The sequence below is a fragment of the Poecilia reticulata genome, linkage group LG17 (assembly GCF_000633615.1).
Source record: "Poecilia reticulata strain Guanapo linkage group LG17, Guppy_female_1.0+MT, whole genome shotgun sequence".
Classification (NCBI taxonomy): Eukaryota; Metazoa; Chordata; class Actinopteri; order Cyprinodontiformes; family Poeciliidae; genus Poecilia; species Poecilia reticulata.
In genome coordinates this window covers 15878415-15899398 of record NC_024347.1, presented here as the reverse complement: position 1 = coordinate 15899398, position 20984 = coordinate 15878415, and the positions used below count along the sequence as shown (strand labels likewise).

The 20984-nt window shown below is 35.4% G+C and overlaps 1 protein-coding gene across 5 annotated transcripts in view; it reads left to right on the top strand.

Moving 5' to 3' along the window:
- Positions 1–20984, top strand: part of LOC103479478 (rho GTPase-activating protein 12-like) — a 61820-nt gene that overhangs the window by 15881 nt on the left and 24955 nt on the right. The window contains exon 1 of one of the 5 annotated variants that reach the window (XM_017310190.1): positions 1843–2039. The exons of the other annotated variants lie outside the window; for them this stretch is intronic. Within the exon in view, the coding sequence (XP_017165679.1) occupies positions 2016–2039 (24 nt within the window). The 5' untranslated portion in view covers positions 1843–2015. Of the gene's footprint in view, positions 1–1842; positions 2040–20984 lie in introns of those variants that run through there. 5 annotated transcript variants of the gene reach the window in all.

The following is a 20984-nucleotide window of genomic DNA, read 5'->3' as shown; positions in this document are numbered from 1 at the left end:
TAATGTTTATATCTTGAGTTTCACATGATGCTTTTTGACTTTAACTGATTTCAGCTGTGGTTTAAAGCAATCACTGGTTGTAAATTGTGAGCTTCCGTACTATAAAGAGCGGAAATACTTAGTAGAATAGAAATAAATTTGAAATGTGTGGCGTTACGGGTGGGAATTTATTGTATTGTTTATCAATTATGAAGATAAGAATTTAGATTTATCGTTTTCGTAATAAATTCCGATTTATGACAAAATAAAACAGAACCGTCCAGCATTATCGGAAATGTTTTCTCCTCCGAAAGCTTTAATAAATATAATTAAATTTGAAAATATGATTAAATCCAGTTACTGTGTGCAGTTTAGTGATACAAATCACACTTTTTTTAATTAACTGAAGAAGCCAATTTTAAATAAGAATGTTTCTAAAGAACAGTTTTTGTGTTTGCGGTGCTATGAATGCTAAATGTGTCATGATAATAAATTTTGTTCGATGATAAATTGCCCCAAAAATTATTGCGATATGCAATATTATTATTTTCAGAATATTTTCAACTAATTTATTAATAATAATGACTTACTGGTGCAAGTGTACTTTCTCAAAAATAATTAAAAAACCCTTTAATTTCTAAAGAACATTTATCACGGGAACTGGAAGAGAATTTAAATATATTAAAAAAAAAAACGGTAATTAAAATGGATTATGAAGTCTCTGTAACCCAAAATCACATTTCAATAAATAATAAACAATCAGATTAGACAAGGAAAACAAGCAAAAGTGGCAGGAAGTGCAAACGAACTACTTCTTACTTGGTGCCAATATTAAAGGGCAGCGTCTCTTTAACAAACTTCGTCATTTTAACTTAACATGCAGTTAATTGATTTATTGCTGAAACATAGTTCCCAACATCACGTCCATGAACTTTATAGCTGACGACGGCCATCTTGGCAGGCGGTTACTATAACAACAGTAAGCAAGCCACAAGCTTAAGTGTAGCTCTCGCCTTTTTCCTAACATATAAACAATATAAGTACATTACAACCATTATTCGTTCACAATTTTTAAGTACTTTACCCACTTCTGTGTAAGATATCAGTGATGTTTACTCTTAGTAGCAAAATTAGCTTAACTAATGTAGCTTTTATCTGCTAGCTTAGACGGACAAGTAGCCTATGTTTGTGTTCCTACATGTGCTCACTCTGCCAGTCACCAGAACCTTGTTATTCACTCTAAGAGTTCAGACGACCTTTACTTTTAATTGTCTCATATGGTGAGACAATCCGACAGCAGCCATTTTGTCCATGCATCTTTCTCTTGCACATTGGTCAAGAGTGTTCACATATTTTCTTTTTGTCGGTATCGAAGCCATGTGTCCGGTATGCATTGCGCTGCACTTGTTTACCAAGATGGCGCGAGCGCTTACCTAAATGATCATCATTTTTGTCATTATCACAATACTACCACAGCATTTTGTGATGGAATAAGTCCATATCTGTCATGTTTACTGATAATTAGGTATGATCCAGTTTAAAATGTTACCGTTTCCAGTGATTTGAGGAACAGATGTGTGGTAGTCTTTCTCTGTCTTTCTGGAGATTTTTCTAATCCCTCTGGGAGCTTTACAGCGATATGTGTGTGTGCACATGTTGGTTATTATGTCAGCTGCGGCGTGTGTGTCAGGGCAGCATTATGGCATTATGAAAGGACAGGTCAAGCTTCGTTTGTTGTGGCAGGGCACTGCTGATTTCCCCCTCTCCCTCTCTGTTTATGTAAGAACCAGTGAGTTAGAGTCGATGTATAAGAGGAGGGTTTGAGGGGTTTCTCATAGTGGGATCATCTGGTTTGCCACAGGGACAAGTCAGACTCACACACACACGCACACACACACACACACACACACACAGAGAGAGAGTTGGTGAATAGGCAGGAACTGCTGTGATCCTCTGCATCATCAGCATCCTTCGTCAGTGCTGCTGGCTGCAAAGCTTATTGTTTCTCTGCAGCTTTGACTCTGCTGTTGGACAGTATGTACCCAGACGAGAATGAGACGGTAAGCCACATTCTTTATCTCTGCCTTTAATAGCTGCTGCAAGTTTATCTGCCTTTGTGCACAGCACATTTTTTTTCTGCAAAGTCAGTGCAACCTTCACTTTTGTTGTGTGACATTTAGTTAATGCAGGTGATACGGTTGATTCATAGTTTTCTGTTGCACACAAAGACTTAGTTTTAATTTTGTGCTCATTTTGTTTTCATTGATGATTCTGCTGCCAGTGCAGTAGAGAACATTTACCACTGAAGTTTGCCTCAGAGAAGACTTTTGAGTGTAAAGGCATTGATTTAATCTGTATTTCAGAAGTTTTGAGTTAACCTGAAATATTTTATCAGAGTGTGGGAAGCGGCAGGGCAGCCAAGAGGATGCACTCAGCGTTTGACTCTATGCATTACATAACCGTCAGCTACGTAACGTTTGTTTGGACAGCTGCCTGGTGAGATGAGCTCTGGGCAGAACCGATGATGACACAGGAGTTTCAGTGAGGACAGATCATTCTGTGGTATTAACTTTGGGATTTTCAATAAACTCTGCAGGTGATTCACATGAATAATATGAAAGATGGAACAATTACTTCTCTGAATTGCAGATGAAATTCTCAGCACCAACTCCCTCGCTGATAGATAGTGTGTTTTGGACCAAATTACTTTATGTGTTTGGGTCGTTTCTTTACAAATTCATCTCAATAAATTATTTTATAATTGAAAAGTTGATTTATTTCACAAAGTAAAATACATTATATAAGCTAACTATACACAAACTGATGTTTTCAGACCTTTATTTCTGTTTTTATAATGATTATGTTCTACTAAAATGAATAAAAACGTGACTAATCAAAGATAAAAAGATTTTTATTCAGGAATGAGGGCTTGATAAAAAGTATGTTTAATATCTGCTAAAGGATTATTTTCAAATGTTACTTTTAATCTGACTAGCAATAATCGAATTGATTGCTATGAATCGATTAATCATCAACTAATTTAGTAATTGATTAATCATTAACTGGAGGATATAGACTCAAAAAAGGCATTTGCTGAAAAAAACAACACAATCAGAGCAGTAATTAAGATGAAAACTACAAAAAATTATAAATTTTGCATTTAAAATTTAAAAAAATGAACTTTTGTTTCATTAATTGGTAATTTTAGCCTCACTAGGTTCAATTTCTTTAAGAAAAAAAAAATAAAAATACTACTAAGCACCTTTTTCTACCAGTTATTAGGTTTATCCAAAAAATAATAGAAGGATTGATGTGAAGTCATGCAGAAAAGTCCTGGGTTTTTCGCATGTTGATGCTATTTTTTTAGCTGCAGCTGCATCTTTTGCTACAAATGATCAAACGTCACCAAAAGGAACGTTAAGTTACTCCACTTTAGGCAACAAAGTGATTATTTATATTCATTTCTTTGCATTTTTTAAAATTAATTTACAATGTTGTATAAACAGGCATAAGTGCTTAAATAATTTCTAAATTATTTCAATTCGATTATTTGTCAGGAGAATCGATTACTAAAATAATCATTAAATCTGACAAATGAGCCTCATCTGAACACAATATTCAGATTTACTGAGACGTAGCGTTCATGAAACCTTCTTTATCTCTACAACCATTCCAGAGCAGTTCAAATCCTAAGCAAAGCCATCAGTTTCCTCCTGACAGACTCTGTGCAGCTGCTAAGCGATTAACAATTAACTGTAGCTCCATACAATAAAATCCTCTAATGTAAATAGAGGTTTACTTCCTGCCCAGCCCATGTGTGCTCTTGCTTCTCTAGCTGACGCAGCATGCATTACGGTTTCCTTCATCCAGCCGAAGTGATTGTCTTGGTGCACTTTGTTCTTTGTGAAGTCAAAAAATCGGATAATTATTTAACACGCTAACTTGGAATCTGGTTTTGAAATGATAGTGTAAATGTCTCTTTCAGAGTATCTGTGTGTTGCTGAAAGTCTCTTAAATAAAAATGATTGCTCTTTGAGCCTTTAGTAAAGTTAAAACATGAGGTCTTGCAGAAATAACTAACCCTCTTCACAGATTTAAAGCATTGGCTCATTTTTATTCACACTTTATCAAAATGGACGTTTTCTAGCTTCTCTGCATGAAATTAATTCAATGTTTTCAGTTTGTGTTGTAGCTCTGTCAGCAAATTCAAGATGCAGAGAAACTTTATGGTGGAAAAACTGAGTATCTCCAGTTTTTCCAAACTTTCACTCATCTGAGTTCTTCTTTCTAACAACATTTTTCTGTTTAGGGGTTTGCAATCCCCTATTTTCTGTATACAAGTTTTTAAAAAGTTATAGTTTCTAAACTTTAAAATATGTCCGTGATTCTGTTCAAGCTGTTTAAAATCCTTTGATTGTGGCAGTTCAGAAATACTGTCAGCATCATGGTTAATTGTTACTTTTTCTGTTTCAAGCTGAAACAAACAGACCGGGTTTACATTTTGGTTTAAGATTTTGCATAAATACATGAACTGCCATGCCATTAAAACTTGGAGGTTGTTTGTCTTGAATCAAACTTGTGTGCTTGAAAAGCAGATTTAGTTGTGATTCAGAAATCTAGAATTGGTTAAACTTTTGGTTTTATTTAAATCACATTTACGTGAATTTAATAAGTGAATTTCAAATCTATAAATGTTGATTCTAAAATTTTTCTGTTTGCCTACTTTTAATGCCTTTCTTAATGTCTTTATTGTAAAAAAGTTCAGTTTGTTTCGCCTTCCGGCACAAGCATAACTGCAACTTATCAAATGTAAAAAGGATGGTTCATATCCAAGGGTCGGCAGCCTTCAGCTTTAGCTCTTATCTGCTGTGCTTTCATAAAACCAAATAAAAAATGTTTTTGATTAAAGAGGCAATAAAAAATTGTGGTTTTATCAATATTTCTGTATCTGCAATAAATATATACAAAGGAGCACCAATAGATAATTTAATTTATTGCTTTTTAGCTTAAGATTTTGTGGGCGACTTCTCGTTCTTCTCTTTGCATATCTGAATGTTTTTAAGACTGTATGTTTTGCAGAAGTGCAATTCCTTTACATGAGTCATTTGCCTGCTTTATTGTAAGTTTATCTTTTGTTTGGTTCTTCCATTTCTTTACATGCAGCCAGTCTGCAACAGATTTCTCTTGTAAAAGAGATTTTTTCACCTCAATGAGACAAACCTGGTTAAATAAAGATTATTATCATAGGAAGGGCTCACTCAGCTGGCCTTGTTCTATAAAACAGTTATTTTCCACCTTTATATAAGTTAGCAGACTCATGTTGTTTAAATAAAACAATTAAATTCTATTATTTTTTGGCTGTAGCTGGTTGAATTGAAAATGCCTTTGCTGTTTTTATTAAATCAGAACAGTCCAATCAGACTGGTTTGGTCACAAATACCTACGATCTACTAAAAGCTTACAGTTATATATATGTCTGCAGAAAGTCACAGCTCTTTAGCAGTTGATTTTTATTTCCTATTAGGCAAAAGCTTCATTTTAGTTTCTAGATTTGTTGTTAGTTGTTGATATGGCCTTACAGATCAGAGGTCAAAGGTTGGAGAAACCGGTTTACACATGGCAGCAAACTGAAATGATCAGATCACCCCAGCTTGAGCCTTTTCAATCTCTCTGTCTGACACCGGTCTGGTCAATGTGTTCTGCAATTCAAGGTTACAGAAACGAGATCTGGATCCACCCAGACGGAGTTACGGGAGTGGCTAAGCTCATGTGCAACCTCTTTTATTTCCGGTAGCGTTTCTGCTTGCACAAAAGTTTCAAAGCCTCTCTGTGTGTGAAACTTGATTGCCTCATTTTTGATGAGATGTGGCGCCCGTAGGACAAAACGGGTTCCAACATTTCCTCGTAGCTGAAGGCCTCCTTATTTGGAGTTTAACCATAAATTAACTCAGACATGCCAAGGCAGGTGTTCACAGGCATGATGGCAGCAGCTTGCAATGTGAAGTAATGGCTGGCTGATTCATCTTTTAATCATCCATCCATTTTCTTTGCACCCTTGTCCCTTAGTGGGGTCAGGAGGGTTGCTGGTGCCTATCTCCAGCTAACGTTCCGGGCGAGAGGCGGGGTCACCCTGGACAGGTCGCCAGTCTGTCGCAGGGCAACACAGAGACACACAGGACAAACAACCATGCACACACACACTCACACCTAGGGAGAATTTAGACAGACCAATTAACCTGACAGTCATGTTTTTGGACTGTGGGAGGAAACCGGAGTACCCGGAGAAAACCCACGCATGCAAACTCCATGCAGAAAGACCCGGGCCGGGAATCGAACCCAGAACCTTCTTGTTGCAAGGCAACAGCTCTACCAATTGCGCCACTGTGCAGCTCATCGTTAGCTGGAGATCTTTTAACCAGACTGCTACAAAACCAAAACCCTGGTGTCTCTTTAAGACTTAGCTTTAATATAAAATGCTGTCATTTTGAATTTGATCAAGCAGCAAAGAAACTAAGTTTTTAACAGACTTACACAGTGGTAGGGCACATTGTTTCGAATAAGGCCTAAACATATTTTGTGTTGATGTGTTCTTAGTTTGCTAAAGTGATACTATAGCTAATTAATTAGCTGGTTTAGCTAGTTAGCTTACAGTAGACTTTGCAGAAAGACGCAGTATTTTTTTTAAAGTTACGTTTCCCTTTTGTAAACAAGGTAACCACGTTAATGTGATCCTGCTAGTTCAGATTGTTACAAGAAAAAATCTAAGTTATCCTAGTTATGCAGATGATACTCTGCTCTATATTGCAATGTCTCAACATTACTATGAACCCATTAAAGCAACAAATAAATGTGTGGATGTGCCATAACTTTCTTCAACTGAACAGAAAGAAACCTGAAGTTATTAAATTTGGACCTATTAATGGACGATCACTAATCGAGAAACCTCTGTTAGTTTATCAACTGTCGAAGTATTCAGCAACCCAGAACAAGAATCAAACATGGGGAACCAACATTTAGCTTTTTTGTTTGTTTTTTTTGGTTGCCTTTGTGTCTTTCTATTGGTTTTGTTGTTTTGTTCCCATTTTCTTTTAATTAATGTAAAGCCCTTTGTACTGCGTTATTGCTGAAAATGTGCTATATATATAAAGAAATTACCTCTACCTCTACAACTAGAAACTAATGATCAGGCCTAAAATCTGGGTGTCGTCATAGACTCTGACCTGAACCTTCAGAGTCGCATTAAGAAGGTTACAAAGTCGGTCTTCTATCACCTGAAGAAGATTTCCAGGATTAAAAGACTAAAATCTAGAGAAACTCCTCCGTGCCTTTAGTCGCAATGATTACATATAAAATCCTTTGTTTTTTTGTAATCACTGAAATCAGCCTCATATCAAACTAATTTCTTAAAAATTTGATTAAATTGTCTCCATAGACTGGATGTATGCTGGAGGCTTGAGCTGTGGAAAAACCTCCAAAATGAGCCAGTGCTGAATGTAAAACACCCTTTGAAGTATCCGTGTCACATAGTCGATAGTGTTAGCAGGATAAGTCGGTCCGTCATGCGTAGAGTCTCCTCTCCAAAGCTCTTGTGTTCACCTGTCAAGCTGACACCGCCTGTACAACCTTGAATGTCTGCCGGCTCCCAGCGTGTCAGCCTGAGTTTGCACATTTCACAGTGATCTGTGCAGAAATCCCCTTCCTATGGGAGGCGGCGATTGAATCGACTTGACAAAAGATTAAAAGAATGGACATTACAGAGTGAGTATAGTGCTGAGTCATGGTGGGAACTGGATGCACACTGACAGCTTTCTCTTCTGTACTTCCCGTTTTGAGGAGATTACTTTATTTTGGATTCGATTAGGAGATTCATAAAATGTTTACTCTTTTCTTCTTCTTTTTCTTCTTCTTCTTGATTTCTCTATGGAGTTAAAGTCTTCACACGATCCTTGGTTTTCTGTCGTTCTGCACAGCTTTTCCTCTCGATCTTGTTCAACCGGTTGGACCTGAACAGGTTTCTGTGCCTTGCATCTTTACATGTCACAAACCAGAAATGTGATCAACTAATTTGCTAATTTGGATTTAAAACCAAAATTACAATTTAAACCCAGTGAAATTATGGTTGATCTAAATGGGAAATAAATTTTTCTCATCAAGGAAAGATAGAGTTTATGAATCTAAAGTTGATGCTTATGGTTATCTACGCTTTGCCAAGTCATGTTTTGAAACAAACAAATTTTGCCTGATGATAAATTGTCCCAGAAGTTATTGAGATAAATTATGTTACTCTTTACAGACCATTTTAAAGTAGTATAATGGTAACAATGATGCAGGAACACACTTTAAAAGATCAATAAACTTTGAATTCTGATGAACAGTTAAAACCGGAACTGGAAGACATTTAAAATATCCAAAAATAAATTAAACAAAACAACAGAAAAGACAAATACACAAAAATTTCCTTTAAAAAAGATCTAGTTGAGACCAAAGCACCAGACTGAAGACTTTTGTTATCCAGTTTTTGGTCAAAATAGACAAGAGAAAAATTATAAATCATGCAAATGGAAATTATTGAGTTTGTTTTAATCTATCATGCTATTTACTGATTTATATCTGGTCATGTTCTCACTGGGTTTAAGTTGTAATTTAAATTGAGCCCATTTTGGTTCGCTGCTCTTCTTCACAACTTCATTTAGTTAATATATCTGAAAGTGTTTAAGGATGAGAAACATCTGCTTGGTTGGATATGAAAGGTCTGCACACATTTTATCTGACACACTTCTGAGTGAGAAATGATTACAGTTTGTTTTTAAGACGGAGTGAAAATTATTTAAGTTTTTTTTTGTATCTCTAAAGCTCCCATTAGAATGACCTTGCAGGTTTTTGCTTTGCTACCAGAGGCAATCACAGCCTGTTTCTATCTCTGGCTGCTTTTCTCTCCGCTCTGCTTCAACCCCCGACTGGAAGCTATGAGATGGAAAACTGCCTGGAGTCATTTTGAAGTCAGGTTACAGCAGCACCTGTGCAGTGCAGTTCTTTCTATTTGTGGATTTTCTTCAACCTTTTCTGTTGTGCATTTTAAACAGTTTTGCAACCCAACTTCCTGCATTTAAAGGTATTTATTATGATTTACATTATTAGAAATCCTTTGAATCTGGTTTCTAGATCATTTCTCTTTGCATTTCTCCTCCTTAAGAGATGGTAATCTTTTTATTTTGGTGTTTTACCTTAATTAGCAGTGGTGGTCACCGCTAACTAAAAAGTTAGTAGCACTAACCCTGAAGCACTAATTATAAACATTAGTTCTGCTAACATGAAAGTGCTACATAAATGTTAAACTTTATTCAACTGCAATTTTAGAAAACAGCCAAGTAAATTAGTGCTTTAGACGTTATCTGATAAGATTAGATTAGGGGAATCTAAAGCTAAATGTTTAGCTTTAGCTTTAGCTGAATGTTTTCTAAAATTAGCTCTTTTATTAGCAGAAGAGCCCACCACTGTTAGTTAGCATTATTGGCATCAATGAGCTTTTAATGTGCTAATCAGTCCATTTTAATATGTTTTTTCTACATATTTCTTTTATCTAAACAAAATAAAAATGAAAAGAATAAAAAAAAGTATTTCAAAAAATATATTTTTAAGCACATTTTGAGCCGGATGGTGAAAATGTTCATGCCTGCCATCTACCAAACATTACATAATATAAAAACCTGTTCTGCTAGCAGTGTGATGTGTGGAGGGTTGGTTTTTTTTTCCCAATTAGTATTTTGATTTAATAGGACATTTATCATTTATTGTAAAAAAATATTTATTTTTATTTTTACTATTTTCTCCACTTCAAAATATTTCTTGAAGTGTAGTTTTTGTAGGAAAATGGGAATATTTTTCTGGAACAGTTTGTGGCGCTATGGATATTTTCCGATACAGTCTAAAAAAAGAAGTTATAGATTTTAACCTGATTTTTATAGTTATCACAACAGCACCACAGAAAATCAAGATAACATTCTTACCATATCGCCCACCTGTAGTATTAAAGAGCAACAAATCTGTGACTAGTGCAATAAATTCATATTCAATTTAGTTGTTTTCCTGTTTTTTGTTACTACAGTCCTGTTTACCAGCAGAAGTCCTTGCGTGTTTCACACTAGCCATACTGAAGGATCATCTTTAGCCAGAGGGATTTCTCTTCTCCTGTTTTCTCTTGATCGTTCTCCTCCTTTTCTACGAAAAGCTTCACTGTCGAGGCATGTGGCTGCAAGGAAAGCAAGATTTCTCTTCTCTGTAGCCGGTGGAGAGAAATATGTGAGGATGGTGGAAAAAAAAAAACAATCTTTTCCCCCCCTTCACCTCCGCTGCATTTTTTAAGGTGTGCAGAAACTTGTCGATACAGGATTCTGCTGTGAATAAATCATGTATCTGCTAGAATGAGCTGCAAAAACGACAAGGAAGCAAAACCGTTGAGTTCTGATATTCTACATTTCACTCACTCTGATTTTGATTCTACAAGAAAAAAACGCCATAAAATAATAACCACTGCTAACTGATAAAAGTTTCCACAGCAGCGGCTGTGAATTATTAATGACTTAAATATCTAACTTAGTTTTACAAGGTAATCTGCTGACTGTTGTTCTGTTTAAAAGAGAAAACTTTGCTGTTTTGCCATCTAATGGCATAAAAGTTTTCTTCACTTGTTGCAGCTGAAAGTATTTTATAAAAGATGATTATCATCATTTGGGTTTGGCAGGTAGAGCAGATGATTCTGGTAAAAGTAGTCAACAGAAAGAGCATTTATTGTAAAACTACATTTCACAATTTCCCAGAAAAACGGGTAAATCTGGTTGTGTTTGTCTGTTTTGCAGTTCATTACTCTCAACCGGTTCTTCTGCTCTGCTTCAAACTAAATATTGTGAACTTTTTTTACTCTGTGCCATTTCATCCAGCAGCTGCTGACTTCTTGACTTGTATTGTTTTAATAACGGGGTTCTCATTTTAAACAGTCTCCAGCAGTTAGCATGATTAGCACAGTTAGCATTCTCCCTCTGTATTTCTCAGAGATGTTGATTAATAATCAACTGAGAGATTTCCAAAGTGTTTAAAATCCATCTAGTAATGCTTCTTGTTATCTTCTGGAAGTCTTGCTCTCTCTCTCCCGCAACTTGAATGAATCGGAGCCATGTCTGAGAAAATTAAGTTTCCTTTTAAAGACCATATTCCAGTCAACAGCTGACTTCCTGGTTTGACTACTATTTTTAAAGAACAAGATAAATACTTTTTTTGTTTTGTAAAATGTATTTCTCAGTACCAAAGCTTGAACATTTATATTCTCCAAGTTATAAAATGGGACTTTATCATGCATTTGACATGAAGAATGGGATCTAAAAAATGTATAAATCAGGTTAAAACCTTAAACTTTTTGATTATCAAAACGTTCTGGAGACATTTTTGCAGTTTGTCAGATATGGTGTTCTTCTGTAAGATTATATTTAAAGTCTGAGATGCCGTTAAGTTGGCAACAGTAGCTGCATTTCCATTACAGATGTACTGAAAAAACAAAATTTTGCAATTGTGGTGTTGGCATCACATAAGAAACACAATTAAACTCACACGTGGATAAGTTTATTAGATAAGCCATTAAAAAGAAGCACACCATGCTGCCAACATCCTACCACTTCCTGTCTTCTTCTTTGTCGTTTTCACCAGTAGTAACATCTTGCTGTTGATCTTATAACTCAATTGATGAGAAAAAGAGTTTCAATTTCAGTTTTGCAAATACACTGATTTTAGTGCAATCGGGAAAAAAATGACATCATCCCAGCACAAAAAACAAGTTTTTTTTTTTAGCGTTTACATTAAACAAATTTGTTTTCGTAATTCCAATTCGAGTAACTATATGTTCAATGGAAGCACAGCTAGCCTCGTGAATAATGAGGTTTTTAAATGACTACTAAGGATATAATTAATTCCGACTTGCCATTTTTAAAATTAAAATGTAAATAACATCAGATTTTTTTGCATTGTCTTGTCATCTGAAAAATGCCTGTTTTATTTCAGAAACAAGCCTCTTGGTTAAAGATTATTTTGAATAGAAAACCTGCTGAGGGAATGAATAATTTAGAGTTTCAACTGTATCTACATAATAATGCAGTGATTTGTGATCTGGCAGCTCAGCCACCATTTCAGCCCCAGTTACAGATTTACTGGTTTTCCTTCCTGTAAATACATTTCCAAAGCCCTATTTAAAGCTGTAGTGGTTCAGATGCTAAAACTGAGCCATTGTTGTGTCACAGCTTCCCTTTTGCACAGTTGCAGTAATCCTTACTTTGCATTTATTTTATTTCTCCTTCCAATAATAAAACTTCCTCTGATTCAGATGCCACTGAAATAGTTCTCTTTTTAAATGTCAATATTCAAGATGAACTAAAAAACATCAATCAAAAGTTGGTTTTGTTTGTTTTTCAGGAGTTAAACTAGTAAGAAAAAATGTATACACCCGTCTGAACTGGGTCCATCTGTAAGTAGGTCCTATTCAAAGCACTCGTCAGACCAGTAACCCAGTTAGCCCAATTAGGCCAGCACTGTATCGCCCTCATAAATCTGGACTGGTTTACAATCATTTCTCCCAAAAGCAGCGTCGTAACCTCTGGGAATTTAAAGTTGAATTTGGTTTTAGTTGAGTAAACTGGCCTCATTAAAGCAGCATAAATAGGAAAAAGAGAAAGTTTTTGTTATTTTTAGTGTTGTAATATTTGTCTCCCTCTGCTTCACTTACAGTAATCATCTAATTTCTGGGTTTGGTTGTTATTTTTGGTCAGGTTTCTTGTGTTTTTGCCTGAAGCGTGACTCGTTGTTGTTCCACAGCCCACTCATCAGTTTGGTCCATTCGCCCACTTTGGGTCCCTGGTACTTTCATTTTTTTTTTTTCTCTGATTTTCTGTAATTTTTCTGCTTTCTTTTCGTCTTTCGACCAGGTGGTGAAACTTTGTCTTCACAGACATCTGGATAAATACATTTCCACTTCAGTTATTCATATTTTTTTATTTTAAAGTTTTTTTTTGTCACTTTTTATTTTTTTCTTGATGGAACCCACATTACATCTTAGAAAAAGCTAAACGTGACATGAAGCAGAGACGTTTTGCTCATTATTATTCTTAGCTTTATTCTTAAAAGGAAGCATTTAAGTAGGCGATGTTTTGCTTTTCTATGAAGATGAAACTGTTAAACTGTTTTAGCAGATTATTATTATTAATTTGAAATGTGTTATTTGGACGTTAAAAGATAGGAAAAAAATTACTTATGAGGCAAAAATAATGCGTCAACTTTTAACACGCAGCTAAATTTTGATAATTATGTTTAACTGATTAAATTATTTGACATTTAGGGTGTTTTAACACGGTTTGATTGGGGAACAAAATTGCAACATTTGTTGCATTTTCAGCTGCTGTGGTTCCCTTTCACACTGCACTGTTCCCTTCCTCACCTGTGGGGGCGCTGCACCAAGAACCACTGAAGAAAACGACACTGAGAAGACGACACTAAACACAACTTCCTTCTTTACGAAATGTAAACAAAGATGGAGTGGCGTTACATTTTAGCAATATAGGATTTTTTTTTTGTTTTTGGTAAAAGACAAGTCATTTCTCCCACTAGCGGTTGGCTAGTGCATTTGTTTTGGTTACATTTACCCAGAATGCCCTGTACTGTAGTGCGCTTCCTGCTGTTGGAGCAGTTTCTTGTCTGCTTGGCATTCACATATGCATTTGAATAGCACCAGAGTTCACTTCAACCAAACCGGAACCAAGGTTTTGTAGACGGACCAGATTATTATTATTTGTTTTGTTCAATTTCACGTTCACTCCACCCCAAACTGAACCAGACGTTCTTGACAAACGAACTAGAGTCTGATTAAAGCAGACCAAAGAGTGCTGATGTGAATGCACACTTAAATTTTAAGCTACGCTCTTGAATGCAAAGGTGTTAAATTGAACATGAAGCACTGCAAAAACACAAAATCTTACCAAGGATTTTCACTTGCCTTCTAGTTTAAATATCTTGGTATACTTGAAATAAGATTAACTTACAAGTAACTTTTCAGCAAGATATGAACTTGTTCCAAGTAAATAACTAACATTTTTCCAGTGTGAAATAATCTGCTGGTGGAAATGGTGCTTTTTCATCAATATTGAGGAATTATAGTTTTAAAACAAGCTCCCATTTTTTCTGTAAATTTATTTCCAACTTAGTTTGTCTTGCTCTAAGATATTTGCACTAGAAACTAAACAAAAATTGCAGGGTAAGATTTTCCATTTTTTACAGTGCATAGATTTTCACATGATTTTTTTATATTTTGTAGTCACTCACTCATTCCGGAGGCCATTTTTAATGCCTGCTCTGCTAATCTGCGGTCAGTAACTTATTTCCAGAGAGCGATGTAATCCTTGAGGACATACTTTCTTATTTTAGCAAGCATTTCATTTAATTAAGACATTTCCCTTTTAAGTGAAGAAAGCCTGCTTTTGTAGCTGCAGCTCCGTCTGAGCCGTCTTTCATCTGGTCATTAATACCGTGCTAAGCTAAAGGCAGCACGTCTGTGTTGTGGCTCTGTTCTCCGGGTCAACATGGCCTCATTCATGCCCCTGAAAGTACAAACGCCACATTGGGACTCTGAAAGACCTTCGTCTGCGTCATGAAAATAGCTGCCAGTCGTGTTTACAGCTGCTGGTTTTGGTCGTCAGGCACATCTGGATGTAACAGCTCTGCACTGAAACTGTGTGTCATTATATGACCCCAAACAGCAGAGAAAAACAGAAATGTTACTTGTTCTTATCATCAATGGACGCTCAGTTTCTGCTTTGGTCTGTGTGATTTGAAAACAGCATTTTTGTAAGTTTTTATAACAAACTTTTTGTTTAAATTAAAATCTAACAAAATTGCTGCGACTCGGGATGTTGGAATAAATCAACTAATCACATAATAAATTAAAACCACGTCAATCATTTCTTTTTGCATAACTGATCATTTTTCTGTTTTCTATCTTTTTCTTCCCATTATTGAAACAACTGTCAACTAATTTAGGAATGAATTATAATCGTTAACTTCAGTGGACTGACTAAAAAAAAGGCCAGAGCAGTAATTGAACCCAAACTGTATAAACGTTGCATTTTAGATCAAATAACCTGCTTTTTTAGTAAACATGTTCTACCCTGAACTCCTCAGATGTCATCGTTTGTTTCTCCTTCTTTAAACTCTGTACAAAAAGAAAGTAAGAAAAAGGAAAATCTCAAATTATAAATCGATTTATCAAAACACATGTTGTTTTTCACATGTTGTTAGAAGTATTTTTGTCATTACAGATGCATCAAATGAATGCTATGTTGTTGCATTTTAGTCAATAAAACAATTATTTTCTTATTTTAAAAAGTAATTGAATTGTTTATTTGTATCTTTTTACACATATTTCTAATGGTACATAAAATAAGCTTAAGTGGTTAACTGAAAAACCTGCTAGATGTGCCAAATTTTTTATCTGATTAAACATTTAATCATCAGAATAATCAATTTCTAAAAGAATCATTAAGAAATACTCATTATTTTAAGTCTACGCTTGTGAAATAACCATTCTAGTTAATCTTGTAAAGTTGCTTCACTTGCTGCTAAACCTGCAGGTTTCTAGTTTCTTTTTTTTTTTTTGAGTAATTTGATAAAACCAGGAATGCTTTGCAGCAGCACGAACTGAATGCGCCATGCCTGCTGCAGGGGGATTATACAGCATCGCAAATAAACACACAGCCATGTATGCAGCCATCTGCCTTATTATGCTCCGATCACTTTGGTGCTTTAAATTAGTCGTAGCAGTACCTGACAGTGAGTTAAATGCTTTCTCACTCACAAAACTTTGCCTTTAATTCCTTAACTTTTACGCTGTGTCAGCGCTGCGCTTGCAGTTTGGGGAGTTAAAATCTTAAGAGACGCTTAAATGCAGCCAAGAAAACTGCTATTTGTGTAATTGTTCCGCCACTAATTGGTCGTTTTTTGGGACATAAAGCTGCAGGTGTTCTGCCTTTCAGTCAAGGTTTCTCCGTTTGCTATTTAGTGGGAAATGTTTGGCAAATTGTGTGATGGTGTTTCTGTTGACGCGCTCTGCTGCAGGCGGAGAGAAGTAAACATCGCTATCTGGGTGACGCTAAAACCAACTGTGCTTGTTTTCCTTCTGACAGTTTTTATATTTGTTGTGTACATGTTAAAATCCCCACTGAGGGGGCTGAATGTGTCCAAAAACACTGGCAAATTTATGGCTTTAGGAGAAAATATCTTGTGTTTATATCTTTATGTAGCTGTGTGACTGTTTACTATTTGCTGTTTGGTTTTCTGGGTGAGCTTGAACGGCGTACCGGTAATAAAATATATCATTTAATAGTGGATTGAACTAAAAAGCTCCATTTTTAGTTGATTTGTATTAACTGAAAAGGTTTGAAAAGTGTTTGAATTTTAGTGTGGGAAACATGTACAAACCCTACATATACGGTTCCCGTAGCAACAGTTGTGACGCCATCTTTGCCCTTCGGTGTCCGTTGAAGAACTTCAGCGCATTCATAAGCACGGCGGCCGCATGTTTGCGTCCACGCCTGCAGGGAATGTCCCAGACAGCTGCCGCTCCAGACTCCTTTAGCGTGACGTAAGCTCACATCTGGAGAATTACGCTTCCGCTGCACATCTGTTCAGCGTCGACGTTAATCACTCCGGCTGCCGCGCTCCTGTTTAGTCATGCTGATCTCATGATGTTCTCCACGGATGTGAGAAATCACCATAAACAGCTCAAAATGTCAAATATCCTTAGGTTTTACTTTAGCTATTGTTAAAGAGACTTGGGAAGTAATTATAAAAATTAACTTTCTACCTTGATGGAGGAAGATGATGATATCTTCGCTCCGGGTTTATTATTATTTACATGAGCTCTCGATGTTGAGCGCTTTAACCTGTCCACTTCTGCTTTTTCTAAGTTTTTCAAGCTATGAAATGGATAAAAACAAAACCAAAGATTTCAGTCCTTTCATATAAAATCCAACGTGTTCATTAAGAGATGAGAACAGCAATATCTTAATTGGGCCACACTAAACTAATCCAGGGGCCACAAATGGCTGCACTTGGACGCCCTGATTTAGACCCTTTCTGTCCTCTTTTTGGACCAGCAGTCGTACATTTTCCCTGGTTTTCTCTTTCATTCAGTTTCTTCTCTTTCCTTCACCGTCATTGTTTCCGATGTTTGACTCATTTGTGATTCACTGAAAAGCAGAAGTTAGTCAGCGTTGGAGTAAAAACAAGAACACGAGTCACATTTTGGGAGCGTTTCTGACAGTTTGGTACTGTGACAAATCTACTTAAAAAAAATAAACTCCACATAGATCTTGATTTACGACATTTTGTCAATGTCTCGTCTTTTGTAGACGAACTACAGTAGTTTGTTGTCTTGCAGCCTGTTGGGTTGTTGCCTTTTCCTGATTTGAGCTTCATAAAGTCACTTGGAGTTCAGACTTCCTGCAGGCTGGTCATTGTTTTTCCTCTGCTTCATTTAGCTAAAATCAGCCGACAGAAGTGTTTCGTTTCCAATCGTCCTCCCTTTTCGATCCATTTGGATTTACTGAGGTCACTGCATGGAAAAGACGTAAACGGGTCTGAACAAATTCAGGGTCACTTTGGGACTCTTCTGGACCTTTCTGTTCAGTTTGTTTCTACTGCTTTCCTTTGAATGTTTTCCACTTTATGCAGTCAGTGTTTTACACATCCAAGTGATGTATGGCAAGCTGTTTTAACATTAAATCCGTAATTACATTCGCGAGATCTAAAATTAAATTTTGACGTCTGCATTCAGATTCTGAATAATAATTCAAGATTATCTTCAGTTACATTCTGACAAATCAAAACTCCATTCAAGATATGTTAGATGGATATATATTTAATATCTAATATCACATATGTCATAACCAAATTCGTCATTTGAAGGGTAAACACATCCTTTATTACAATTCAAATGTAATTATGACTACTAAAATTATTTTTTTATATATCTGAATTAAGAATTGTGTGTAAGCCTCTCTTGAACTGCCATTGACCATAAAATTATGCAAATTACAAAAATAAATTCTCTTAATTGAAACACGTCAATTTTGCAAATATCCAAATTTGTTGCTGAAAGGTTTTTGTGTTAGGATCAGGTGGTTTTTCAGATGTATAACTGAAACAATTGAAATGGAAACGTGTGCGTCATGTGATCAACAACTGGATGTTACTGCTGGATGTTTATAGGCTTGGTGTGTGAACAAACTTATCCACAAGTGATTTTAAGCGCATTTTTTATTTAATGGAAACATTAAACTTTCTGACGTTATCCCAATATAAACAAAGTTTTGCACATATTTGTAATGAAAACGCAGCTACTGAGATGTTCAAGCGGCCACATTTTGTGTTTTCTACACAAAATTGTTAGAAAAAGCCACAATGTAGAAAGAACTGAGCACTGTGGGAAATGCAAAGTGCAAAACTTTATAAACTTGAAGACTTTTTAAAAAAATTTCCTATTTATTCTCTTTGAACAAACACAATTCAATTAAAAACGCCTTTGAAAAGCTAAACATGCTACTGACAGCTCAGTTCCAAGCTGAAAATGGTGACTTAAAGATAAAAAAAACAACCTTTTTTTACTTTTAAAATTATTATTTTTTAAATTTCATTTCACAATGTTAAGTAAACAGGTGATTTTTTTGTTTTGTTTTTACTTATTCAAGATATCAATAATGTTATTCCGACTGTAGTTAGACTATTAATTCAATACATCTGAAATGGGAAAGCCATCTAACTACAGATTCTTCTAATTCATTTGGAGATATCATAAAATAAATTTTGACTAGTCAGATTTATAATTCCAGATATCTCTCATTTATTTTTGCCTTGTCATTATTTGCTTTCAGGACATTTGCAGTTTAATTTGCACTAGTCAAATTTATACTTTTCCTATCTGAAATACATTTAAGATATCTTTAATTAGAATTACGATTAGCCAGAACAAAAAGTGAGAACTTACAATTACTTTACGACTAGTCATAATTTTCTGAGACTGAAATGTTTCAGATAGCCAATTATTAATTTGAAATATCTTGAATTAAAGCTTCCATACAAATTAATAGTAAATCTGATGTAATTTATACTAGTCAGAATAGAATTAGAAATATCGCAAATAGTTATTGTGTCTAGTCAAAATGCAATTAGAGACATTGTAATTAACTAATTAGTCTAGTCATAAAACAACTTTAGATATCTGGAGTGTAAGTGTAGTGGATCTGATTTTACACTAAAACGGCTTGCCATACTGGGAAAGATTTCGTCAAATATAATAAAAAGTTAAAAACCCAGCTAACACATTTTCCAGCAGTTTGCGGAAGTTTTCCTCTCCTGTTGTAGATTATTTCAGAGAACACAGCCTGGGTGTGTGTGATGTTTCTTCCTGCATACACCTGATCTGATAAAAACACCTGACTTCCCGTTTCAGTCTGGTGATGTCACAGCTCCATTCTGGTTTCACTGGTCCGATAAAAACTCATACAGCTTGGCAGCAACTACTTCCTGACATTTAGAGAGAAACTGATGATGCAAAGAGTGACTTCTTGTAGCTCAAAATACTTCAGTAATGGAAGTTATATCTTTGAAATCTGGAAAAATCCATTTCTGGAGATATGATTTCATGCATTTTATTTAAAATAAATACATTTTTGTACCGTGTGTGATGTCTTTTCCAACAAGAGGAATGCTAAAAAGAAGAAATCCCAACAGAGTCATAAAATTTTGGGTTTTCATTGTAGTTTTAAGTCATTTTTGTCTAATTTAGTTCATTTTGATTACTTTTTAGAGTGTTTTTAATAGTTTTTATTAGTTAAATATTGTTTAATTTTTTTTTGTTTGTCATTTTTTCGTACTTTGGGTAATTTACTTCAGTATATACTTCAATATATTTTTACTTAAGTAAAAATAAAACATATCCATCCAAGAAATTACTTAAGAGTAAAAACGTATTTGGTAAAAAAAAGTTTACTCTAGTTCTGAGTAACTGATAAAATCATCAATCATTTAATATTTAAAAATTACATAAGATTAAAATATAAAGTTAAGTGGAAATTTAGGTATTTGAAGGATAAAATTACAATAATTCATATAAATAAAAAAAATCAAGCAAAAGGAAATTTTTCCAAATTAGTTTCTTCCAGTAAAAACTTATGAAACTTAAAAACTGCAGTGTGATTTTTTTTTTTCCCATTCATTGACAATCCAGAAATTTTACTCAAGTAAAAGTATAAACACTTCATAATAAATGTACTCGAGTAAAAGTAAAAAAGTACAGTCGTAAAAGTAATTTTTTCTTTAAAGTTACTGTATGTAAGCAGCAGTCTGTGCCTGGTGGGGTTAGCAGCTGAGCGTTTGTCAGAGGGAAATGTTTTCTCTGTAACTTGTTGTGACTTGCAGAAGCAGTTCATGCGCCGCTCAGCGGAGCTGCACGATTGCTGTGTTTGTTTGCTTGTGTCCTTTCTGTCCCTGCGGTATGCAGCAGAGCAGGTTTATCTGGGTCAAACAGAAAACAGGAGGGACCATGACAAACGCCTCCTCTTCCTCTTGGGTCAGCCAGCATGTCCTGCTGAAGGCTGATTTTATTGTCAGTCTGCCCCCTACAGGACAAACACGGCATTTCCTCTCAAGTGAATGAGTGAAGGGATGGAGGATTCATGCTGCAGATGAAACAAGCTGGAGTTTCAGTAATTTCTCTGTTTTAAACATTTTCTGGTGATTTTCTGTCATCTTATATTTAGAGATGCACTGATTTTACCGAGTGATGAAGATTTCTAGTTTTCTGAAGAGGAGACAGGATTTTAGGTCCAGTTTTAAACTGGACTACATCCATCTGTTCATCCATCCAGTCTTTCATCCATTCATCTAATCGTCCATCCATCTAATCATCCATCCATCTA